Source organism: Calidris pugnax, unplaced genomic scaffold (assembly GCF_001431845.1).
Source record: "Calidris pugnax isolate Ruff unplaced genomic scaffold, ASM143184v1 scaffold24, whole genome shotgun sequence".
In the NCBI taxonomy this organism is placed as follows: Eukaryota; Metazoa; Chordata; class Aves; order Charadriiformes; family Scolopacidae; genus Calidris; species Calidris pugnax.
In genome coordinates, this window is record NW_015090922.1 from 11,885,206 (window position 1) to 11,896,320 (window position 11,115).

An 11,115-nucleotide genomic window follows, 5' to 3' on the forward strand; every position below is an offset into this window, starting at 1 on the left:
CTATGATTCTATGATAATTACCTCAGTTTTAAACATTCTTCTTTCCTTTACAATTGCTGCGTATACAAAGTACCAAAACAAGGGACACAAAAGCCTCAGCAGGCTGTTACTAACCTTACCCACAGATACCTCCCTGCATTAACTTACCGTAACTCTTCCAATGTTTGCTGCACTTCCCGCAAAGCATCGGCCTCCAGATTATTGATGAGCTCTTTTCGATACCGAGCAATAAAAGGAATCGTGTTTTCTTCTTGAAAGAGGCGAATTAAGTTTGCACATACCCATGGTTCCACATTTGTTATTTCTGACAATGCCTGTACACCAAACATTTAAGAAAGGTGATAGATTGCTTTAAACAGCCTCTTGCTCAAAGTTCATGAGCACCCCCAGAATACTATGCTGGCCAGCAGGGACTACTGTCCTCCCTAAGACAGGACATCAGCCTTTCCATGCATCCAGCCACACACTCAATATTTCAGCAAGACACGCAGCAATCAATGCTTCCAGAAACTTGCAAGTGCAGAAAAAAAATGCAGTATACAATGTCTCTTGGGAAGAGAAAAAAAAAACCAAAGCAATGAAAAAAAAAATAAAGGCAACAAATTGCACATGACAACTCAGAACTTTTTGTTTAACCATGAAGTGTGTTAGTGTTGGTTTAAAAAAAAAACCAAAAACATAAACAAAACCCCATAAACCCAGAGCTGACCCAAATCCCACCCCACTAATAACTGGACACTATGATGATAGTACTAAAGGTTTCAAGATGAACCAAGCCTCACAAAGTTAAACATGATTTTGTAAAACTTGGGCTTTCTAAAGATAAAGTTATAGTGTAGTAATACAGAATAGAGGACAAACTGTGTAAGTACCTTAGCTTAGTAACATTTTAACTAGCACTGTTTGTTTGTGCTCTGCTACAGGTATTGCCGTATAGAGCTGATATAAAAGACTTTCAAAAGTTTTATTCTGAAGCCTAAAAACATAACTCCTGTGCAATCGCATTCACTGCTTTTAGAGCAATACAAAAAAAAATAATCAAATTCTCCACCTGCATTTTCAGGAATATTTTAGAAGACTCAGGAACAAGTTTTAATACTTTCTTAAGCAAGCAGTACTAAGGATGATGAATAGGATTGTATCCAATCTATTCCCATTCTGTTCATATTGAAATCTTCCATAATCACACTCAACGTCCCAGAACAGGAGCTATCCTAAAGCTGTCTGCATCTGAACAGCTTCAAACTTAACATCTTACAACAACAAAGATGATATCTCCCCTGATGTCATTGTTGTTCCAAGAATTCAATCTCCTCCTTGATGGTGCTGTGAATTGATATCAAATGAGTTTCTACAACAAAACAATCCACATGAACTAAATCTTAAATTCTGAAGCTGTGCACACAGACATTCCACATCTTTCAATATCGCTTCCTCCAACAGTTTCAGCTGACTATAGCCACAAAAAAACCCTATGTGCTGATACAGAGGAAACATGCAAACTGTTACAGGCAAGCTTTGTACTAAAGACTGCCTAAATCACAGATATTAGAATAACGTTAAAGTTTGAAGGTTTAACAGTTACCAAGGAACATTTACTTTTATACATGTATTATGACAATTTAAGCTAAGGTTAAATGACTACTTAACAGCACAATGACTCTCTGACACTCCAATTGATGCCAGGAGGACTGAAATTGTATGTTAAAGATTCTAACTGCTAATTATGTAGGAAATGGTTTCATTGACACCTCAGAAAAGGAAAAGATCTCATACCTGTACAATATCCCAGTTCATTTCAAATTCTTCTTTTACTTTGTTGCCTCCTAGATTTTTAACTGGCTTTCCTTCAGGACATGTAGTTGACTTAATCTTTTTTAAAGGTGGTTCACCAGATGCAAAATCCTCCTCAGATTTCTCATGTTTCACTTGATTTCCTTCTACAGGAACACTTGTTGAGGGTTTTTCATCACTCTCTAAACTCTTTGCATTCTTCCCTTGGAATGAGTTTATTTCCATTTTTTTAGGCACTTGTGGCTTTTGATTTAAAGTTTTTGGTTTAGTGCCTACATCTTCTTCCTTAGGTTTTAGAAGTTGCATTCTATTATCTTCTGCAGGAGCAATAGGCAAGGATACATCCTGTCAAAAAGGCATTGAAACAATATTAAGCATTGACTGTTATGAACTGGTTCAACATTTCAATTAAAACCTAGAAGACTGGATACCAGACATCATTTCCCCAAGTGATGTCTCTGTCTGGCAAGGAAATCCCAAGCCAGAAATCAAGTAACCTGAAATATATCTTGCATGGAAGAAAAGGTATATACATACCCCAGCAGAACTGTGATTTAAAAGATCAAATAAAGTTATCCTGGGAAGATATTTAATTGGACTCTCCTTCAGAAAACACTGAACTACAGTCCTTGCCTCCACTCATCTCAACAAAATGGGGAGCTGGGGGGCAGGTAAGCACTCTTCTATTGAGGTGTTTGGTGCAGCACAGGAACTGTAACTGACATTTGGTCTGCTAAGATATTGTTTAACATTGGACAAGCAACACCTTCTTTCCTGAATTTACCCATAGATCTTCTTCAGAGTCCAAGAATGTATTTCTCAATATGTCACGTATGTCAAAATAGTCAGAAACATTAGTACAAACCAGAAGGACTGTCTTCTGTCATGATCTGGTGTTAATCTTTGACAGAAGCAAGTAACCTCTGATAGAGGTGCATCTTACATCCATCATTATAAAAGTCAAACAGCCATGCAAGCAAACATGAGTATAGGCCTTCATTTTGTACCCAGCTAGTGAAAAGGTAGAAGACACCAAAGGTGCAACACAGAAACCAGCAATATTAGAGTGTTTAGATTTCATTACAGAAAGAACAGAGACATTTATTTATTTTAGTTGTGGAAGAGATCTCCAGTAAAAACCACGTCCCATTATCATTGGCCAAAATTTTAAAGGAGGGCCCTTAGATCCACAACACTAAAATACATAAGAAAGCCGTGTTTATCAAATATACTGAATGTTCACAGTAACAGCAGAATCAGATGAGCTGATCAGACTCAGGAAACCAAGCAAACCACAGCTGGAAAAGTTCTGCCCGTGTTACTTGCCACAGTAAACAAATGTCTCTTGCTTACAGATACTTACCTTCTCCTCTTTTATTGCTACTTTCTTGACCTTATTCCTGGCCCCAGCTGACCGTAGAGCAGCAGCTTTAGGTTTTGCCTCATTTTTCTTTGGCAACGGACGCTTCTTGGCGATTTTGCTTTTTGGCTCCCACTCCTCCTCTTCTTCCTCTGATTCAGAGCTCCTGAAAAACAAATGAATGAACAATATTGCTTGTGAGAAGAATAAGAAAAAAAAAAACAAAACCAAAAACATAAGCAAGCCAGTCTGTTTTCTGACATGAAAGGAAGTGAAGAGGAAAAATGAACAGAAAGGTACACAGGGTCAACAAATACAGGTCTTTCATGCTGTTGCACAGCTAACGGCTGGAATAATTTACCAAGCTTTCCTGAAGCTGGTCACTGGGATGTGTACACATCTGATTCTGTGTGGACAACTGGCAATTCATTTAATTCAGTTTCACCCTATCTTCACTGTGAGCATGAAACAGCATAGGTAATTTGTGTTTTATAATTCAAGCTTTGTGCATTAAAACTTTTTAATCAGCATCTCAGAAAGTGAGTGTTGCTCTTACACAATTGCTCATGCTTAGCATAAATGTTTAAAAAAAAACCTTAAGGAAAAAAATAATCTTACAAATTTAGAAATGAAGGTAGTTCATCTTCTGATGTACGGGCTTTGGCTTCAGATTTCACCCTCCTTGGTAGAGATGACATCTACCAGAGACAAGAAGAGAGAAACAGAACATTTGGTTGAAGTTGCAGTCTCTTATTCAGCCCTTTAACTCACTGCCAAGTGTGCCCTCATAATGTCTTCACCATCACAAGTTTCCTCTAGAGCAAGTTCAGATTTCTTAGTATCCAAGAATTTAGGCCATAGCAGCACACATTCAACAATCTTTTCAACTGAGCAAACAGTCAAGCCAGCACTATAACCTCTCAAACTATTTTTCTCTTCAAATGGAGGTAATTATCTGGCTTGCATGTAAAGCTATCCCACCAAAAAGAGTACCTGTTCTCAGACATACTATTGGGTGTCACTTATATATCGCACATAATAAAAACAATGACTTTGAAAAAGATGGTCTTTAGCATATAGGAAGTGCATAAAACAATTACCAAAGGTAAAAAGGAAAGGCACACATTCTCCTGACTCAAGATTCATACCTACAATAGCTGCATTTCAGTTAATCAGTTATGGAATTTTTGGCAATGGCTAGGCCTGTGAACTTCGATAATCACATTTGGCAGTTCTAGTTAAGAGAATTTTAGGTACCCTTAAAATTTTACCTGCTAGAAAACTGAAATTCAAAAATATACAAACAAACAGAAAACCATAAAGCATTTCTATAACTATAACATTCATAAACATATTTTACCTATATCTGGTACATTTTCATCATTCTTCACATTCTATTCTCCAACGTTTCGCACCTTGACATCTGATCCAGCCTTACCACCACAATGCAAGCCTTAAGGTCCCATGTTTGCACATACAAATTGGATGAGTATTTTGCAAAGGGCTATTTAACTCAAGGGCGAAACGCACTTTACTCCAATTTCATTCTGGCCTCTGTTCAAGCACAGAAGCAAAACTATTGTAATTTTCAGCACCGCAGTGGAAGGAGGACTGTTGAGGTCTACATCAAACAGCACTAGCTATTAGCTTGCTTGCAAAATGCCTTCTTGTAGCAATCACCATGGTCAGTAACAGCACTTTTGTGTTGTTCCACTGACTGAAAGCCCATTACGTGACTGGAGAGAATACATGTCTACCACAGGAAAACAGAAATGACCACAGAACCAGAAAAGTATTACTCACTTTCTTAGCTTCCCAGGTGACTTCTCACTGTCAGTTCTGAGACACCTGCAACTTTACCCAGCCACTCTGCTTCTCTGTTTTTCTTTGCTCTTTATTGCTGAACAGTCAATATCATAATCCTGATTTGTATATTTATTTCCAATACCTCAAAGGCATGAAAATAACATTTCCATTTTATACTGTACTTTCATCTGTGAATGGGAAAAACAAAAAAACATTATTCATGTTAGCAACACCAAGATTTCCAGAATTAGGTGTATCTGATCCATTTTTTTGCAGGCACTTTTTACATGGTCAAGTCTCACCATTCTCTTTTCAAACTAGATATTTAGCTTACAATATCATTATCAGTCATGCTTCTTCAGCTAATCCAACTAGGTGAGGTCTTTTTAGTGTTCTAGGCAATCTCAGAAGCCAGTGATCAGCTTTTAAACACTCCAACCAGCTTCTTCATACTTACCCACTGAGCCACAGCCAGGAAGAAGGAAAAAAACAACAGGCATTTTCTCTCACTTAAGGTAAGCATTCTCCCTATGTAACACCACTCTCTAAACTTCCCTGACAGTTTTGGACACTCAGCACATCACGGTGATAATTTTCAGCCTTACCCAAAAGTCCAGGTGCGAGGAAAGCCTCATCTGGAATGTCTTTTTTCTGCTTATATTTCCCTTTCACCTCAAGTGGCCAAGGGCAGGATCTCAAAATATCCCAACATTTATATCATTACATGAAGTAAGATTACAGCAGGAGTAAAGCTTAATCTGTAAAATTAATTGTACTTCCTGCCATTCAGCACTGGTGACTGACTTAACTCTTCACATCAGCATACGAAAAGGAGGTGAGCTCCTCAGTTTGTGAAACCAGGCATTTTCCACATTCTTCATGAACAGATTAGTATTTGCTCCTACATCCTTAAGTCTAAATCTTCTTGTCTTCATACAATGCACTGAATGAAGTAGAATTAGCACATAGCAAATATAGAAATGGCATAGGAAAGCACGAAATAGAACATGAAGCGGTATGTAACAAGGCTAAGTCTTTATGGGACACTTCAATGTTTGATGGTGTTTTTTTTCTTTTGATTTCTTGGATTTTCACTTCAAAAAAGAATTAGATCATCTTTTAAGTGTTTGTTGCAGTTCTTCAGAAAGCAGGAGAAGTATCAAACATGTTTGATCCAGAAGATCAAAACTAAGACCAGCACAGACTCTGTCCCACTCATCAATATTGTGTCAGTTCTTACAGATGCATAATGAGTTGGGACTGGCCTCAGATACATAAACACCAATTTTAATTATATTATTGATCTACTAAATATTCTTGAAAAGAGTGGTAACTTTATTCATAAAGGCTTTTGTAACTGCACTTAATTTGAACTAAGGTAAGACGCAAATTTAAAGCGCAAAACTTATTTCAGAATAACTCTCCATAAACAGACAAGCCATGGTCAGAAGCCAAAATGGAGTTCTACAGCTCAAAATAAAAGCCCAATACCAAAGAGCATCTGTGAGATAAATGCCAAACACGGGCTATCACAAACGAACAAAAACATCCCAGTATTTCACTGTGAGGAGGAGCCAAGTCATAACCACCTCCTCTTCTAATAATGTACACACCAAGCTAGCTATACTTCATATTTGTAGAAAAAGAATCTTGCAGTTGCTACATATATTCTTTCTGTTTACAAAGAATCATGTTTTTATTCGAATCCACAAAAGTACTTCTGATTTGATTCCAAATTGCCAGACAGCTGTCTGCTAAATTTTCCTCCTGAGCTGCCTGTGCTAGGGTGTGCTAACACCTACAGTTAATGACTAAGAAAAACAGTCCTTCTGTGATTCACTGCAGAGGGGGAGGCAGGGAGAGGATGAAAAAGCAATGAGGCTAAATGCCACTGATGATGATGAATAACTATTACAGATTTTTTTTAAAAAAAGCTTAGAGACAGTCCCTGAAGTGAGGCTGGAAGACTCAAGAAACAGGCAAACACTGTTACACTCCACTAGAGCTATCTACAATGCTGACTGCACTTGACCACATGACAAGGCAATCAAACAAGCTGTCACCTGCTCCATGCTCTGCTTCTACAGGGACATGATCCCCCATGTCTCCTGCCTTGAGTGTTGAGGGACCTAGGAAAAGCTTTATTTAACCTCCCACAGCATGCTAGGACAAAACAGTGTGAAGTTAGCCACTTATCTCCTATTGTATTTTCCAGATAGACTGACATCACCGGGAAAAATTCCTTAATCTCTTTCTTCCCTGTCACCTCCAGGTAAGCACACTCAAAGGGAGATATGGTTTCTACCCTGAGAAAAGCTTGAGAAACCCTGAGAAAGACCTGTGTCTGCTTCCCAAATCCAGACAAGTCCCACAGCTGTAGAAGAGCTGACTACAAAGCTGACAATTTAAGAGTAATCAATTTTTTTCTAGATCAGAGAGATCAGAGCAAACTTGTTTCCCTTCCTGTATCTGTGTTGAGTATTACTGTACCTTATCACGGGAGCTCACACTGCTTGACATCTCCTGTACTGTACATCACAGTATCCAGTGATGTGTGCAACCTATCCAGCCACCCTCTGCAGGACTCCACTGGCTTGCCAATCGGCATATTGAGCTCTTGTAAGAACTCTGTTCTAGAAGCTCTCCTCACACCTGAGGCCAGCAAACTTCCAAGTAATATTTGCTAACAATTTTTTTCTTTTTTTGTGTATGCTGTCAGAAACTTCGCTGTAATTAAAAAAAAATATAAATCTGTTCTTTAAAGAAGAGCGTTCTTAACAATCATCTCATGAACAGTATCCTAGGTCCATGTCAGGCAACATGAGCTAGGCCCTGGAAACTTTGGCCTTGCCCACATACTTAAGCTCCCAACTCCTGTTCCATTTCAGATCTATCTGTATATGATCTTCCATTTCTGTGTGATAGGCTGAAACCTTAACACTGAACCTTCACACTGAACCCTTCATCCCCTATTCAAGGGATGCTTTCGCTTGTCCATCTTCCAGATGGCAGCATGCGGTATGAAGCATCATTGCTTGAAGCACCCAAACTCTCTTTACTTCGCACTCTCAGTAATCACTACAGCCTTGCTTCACCACAAAACCCAAAGCAGTTACAGCATGTTCTTCAACAGTACTTCCCCTTAAAAAAAGAAAGACTTCGCAGAGCTATTACACTCGCCAGGGAAGAAGAGTTGAAGTTATTTAACTCATTGCTCTTGTAGATGAATGTATCTCCCAGGTCTACTCTCCAAATAGTTTGGCATCAGTTTTGTTGCCAGTTCTTTTGTTCCCACCATTTCTATTCTCTGCTTCCAATGCAGAGCTCCACAACACACTTGAGCTATCCCAAGGGCTGTAAATAGCACACTTCTCCCTGCCTGTCAGCTACTCATTAAAATAAGGCTAGTGTAGTTCAGTGTTGGGCTTGCCAGGAGTAAAGAAGAGTGACAGGGTAGCTCTTAGCATATACTTCCCTGCACAGACTCTTAATGTGGGGATACACAAAACATACAGCAAGGAGGTAATCATTCCTCTGGTCTCTCTCCCCAAATAGGCGTCCTAGGCTGCATGTAGAATAAAAGCAGAGCAAGGCTTTAAAGGCTGTATTATGTTGGAGAGCAATCCAAGTCTCATTTACAGATATTCTCTTCAACCTCCCTATTCATACCAAGATACAACCCATTAAGAGTAAATATCATATGTGAATGCAGGCAGCATAAGCCACTACTTGCCGGAAGAAAAGTTTAATAATAGTTGTAAAGTAATTAGATTAAAAAACTGCCAATTTTCAGGGTTGGAAATTCCTCCAGTAACCCCAATAGACTGTCACATCTGCTACAGGGCACTTTAGAAAAAAAATGTAACAGTTGAAGGTTACAGAAAAGATTATACTTTCACAGTATGATCACATTAATCTCACTATGGCAAATAGTAATCTCATAACACTACTACATTAAATCACACAAGCCCCTCATAGCAAAATACACACCTGAATATCAACAAAGTCTATTGCACCCTACAACTTAATCAAATAGACTTGTCTACCTGAAGGTACAGGATTTTAAAAAAACAAACAACACAGAACCAAAAAACCACAACACCAACACCACATGTATACATGGAAATTAACATCATTTCAGTAACTGCAAAAAAAAAAAAAAATCCCTGTCCAGCAGAAAAGGACATGGAACCTTCTAAAGCCCTTTATCCAGTTAATCTAAAGTTGGGTGTTCCTTCCAGAAAGGAATTCTGTCTATGCAGGAAGCTCCTCAAACTTTGCTCTGCAGCTTCTGCTGTTCTAGCATGAAAAAAATAGCAAGTATAATAGAAATTTACATTTTAGCACACAGTACTAGCCAAACAACAGTTTGGCATCTGGGGCAGGACAGTAAAAAACACTCTGAATCCCACAAATCAATTTCAGATCCTTATCAGTAGCAGCAGAATGGCCCACTTCAATAATTCAATGATGTTAGTACGCCTCCATTGCATGCTAGAATAACATCCTAAGAAGAAATCAAAATGTGACCATACTGTCAGCAGCAAAAGGACAATGGTAGGGACTTGTATGGAAATTGTTCTATCACTCCAGAAGGTTTTTAATCAGCTGTAACAACTAAGTTGTACTTCAAAATATAAATCAAACTTACTCCAATCCTCTCAGGGTTGAAACCTTGGAGAACTCCCAGACACTTTTGCTCAGAGCAGCTGGTGCAGTAGAGTTCCAAGGACTTTTCCTGCACAAACCCAGTCAGGCCTGCCTGAGAAAGGAGTCAGAGACACAAATCAGGAGACTCCACTGCTAATGGAAAATTACAGCCAGAAAGAAAAGGGAGAGACATATCAGGTACGCACATACAGCAAAACAGTTCCCAATGCTAAATAAGAAAGGAAAAGGTGTAAGACTAGTAGGACTACCACCTACTGCTACTAGTTACAGAAGTACCACCAAAAAGACAAGCCACCAAGGTTGTGCCCTTAGAAAGTATGCTCTCCTCCAAGTCTCTTCCTGTAACTAGCGGTCCCACTGGGAAAAAGGAACCACCCATGTTACGCAGCAGCCTGCCAATGAATCAGAAGAGGGGCACACAAGAAAGTGGGGGAACAAACACTTTCCATGCACTTTTTTAAACCACTTATCCCAAACCACCTATGAAAACCGACAACATTACCCAAAATGAGGGGGAATACTGCTTCTGATTCAGTAACAGACTGCCACATCACATGCAACTACGCTTTTCCTCCAACCCAGAAAACTAGCCATAAGGTAACACTCCCATCCCATCAGGATGTTTTCACTCCTGAAGGACACAGGAGATGTGCATCTGTTCTTCATGCTGACTGCCACAGCAGAGCTTTATCACACCAGTAACGCTCATTTCAGAGTCTTGCAGGCACAAGGGCAAGTTGAGAGTAAATCACTGTTTGCTGCTTGGTGAATCACTATTATCCAAATCACTGCTTTCCGGCCCAGAAACGCGACCGACCTTAAAATGCACTTTAGATACTTTGAAGCCCTATCCTTCCCCAGGCAACGCCCCGCTTTCCTCAGATCCGCTGGCAGCATTCACGAGGAAGCGCTAATTGAGGTAAATTTCACCCTCCTCGCCTGGGAAGGGCACCGGTTCCCACGGGAACGATCCCTCCCAGGAGCCCCTTCCCGCCCCCGAGGGAGGGGGGGCACGGCGGGCGGCCCAGCGAGACCGGGCGCCTTTCATGCCCCATCCCGGTGGGTGCCCCGGCCCCCCCGGGGCGCTGCCGCCCGCACCCCCGGACCCGCTCGCCCGCCCCCTTCGGCTCTCGCACAGCGGGACCCGGGCACCCCTCCAGGGCGAGGGCGGCCCCGAGCCAGCCTTTCCCCGCCCCGGGGCAGAGGCGGGGATCAGGAACGGAGGCCCGGGAGGAAAACAGCTCGCTTCCACCTCAACAACCCAGACAACAGGAAACCCCCCGCTCGCCGGCGCGGAGGCCCCGCAAGCCGCTGCCCGCCCTGCCTCGCCCGGGCCCGGCAAGGGGCGGGAGGCTTCCCCCAACGTTACCCCCTGCCGCCGGCTGCCGCGTTTGAAAGGGCCGCCAGGGCGGCCATGGCGGAGCCGCCCGCCCGACGCGCCGCGGGGAGGAGCAGGAAGCGGCGGCCGCGCCGCGCCGCAGGAA

The 11,115-nt window shown here is 41.2% G+C and overlaps 1 protein-coding gene across 2 annotated transcripts in view; it reads right to left on the reverse strand.

Moving 5' to 3' along the window:
* SRBD1 (S1 RNA binding domain 1) overlaps nt 1–11,115 on the reverse strand; it is a 131,709-nt gene extending 120,594 nt beyond the window's left edge. The window contains exons 1-7 of one of the 2 annotated variants that reach the window (XM_014951252.1): nt 11,001–11,115; nt 9,612–9,722; nt 4,958–5,148; nt 3,773–3,852; nt 3,158–3,320; nt 1,777–2,139; nt 148–314 (exon numbers count right to left, since the gene is read on the reverse strand). In XM_014951252.1, coding sequence (XP_014806738.1) covers nt 148–314; nt 1,777–2,139; nt 3,158–3,320; nt 3,773–3,852 — 773 coding nt within the window. In that variant the 5' untranslated portion in view covers nt 4,958–5,148; nt 9,612–9,722; nt 11,001–11,115. The remainder of the gene's footprint in view (nt 1–147; nt 315–1,776; nt 2,140–3,157; nt 3,321–3,772; nt 3,853–4,957; nt 5,149–9,611; nt 9,723–11,000) is intronic. The other variant, XM_014951253.1, reaches the window with a different exon arrangement.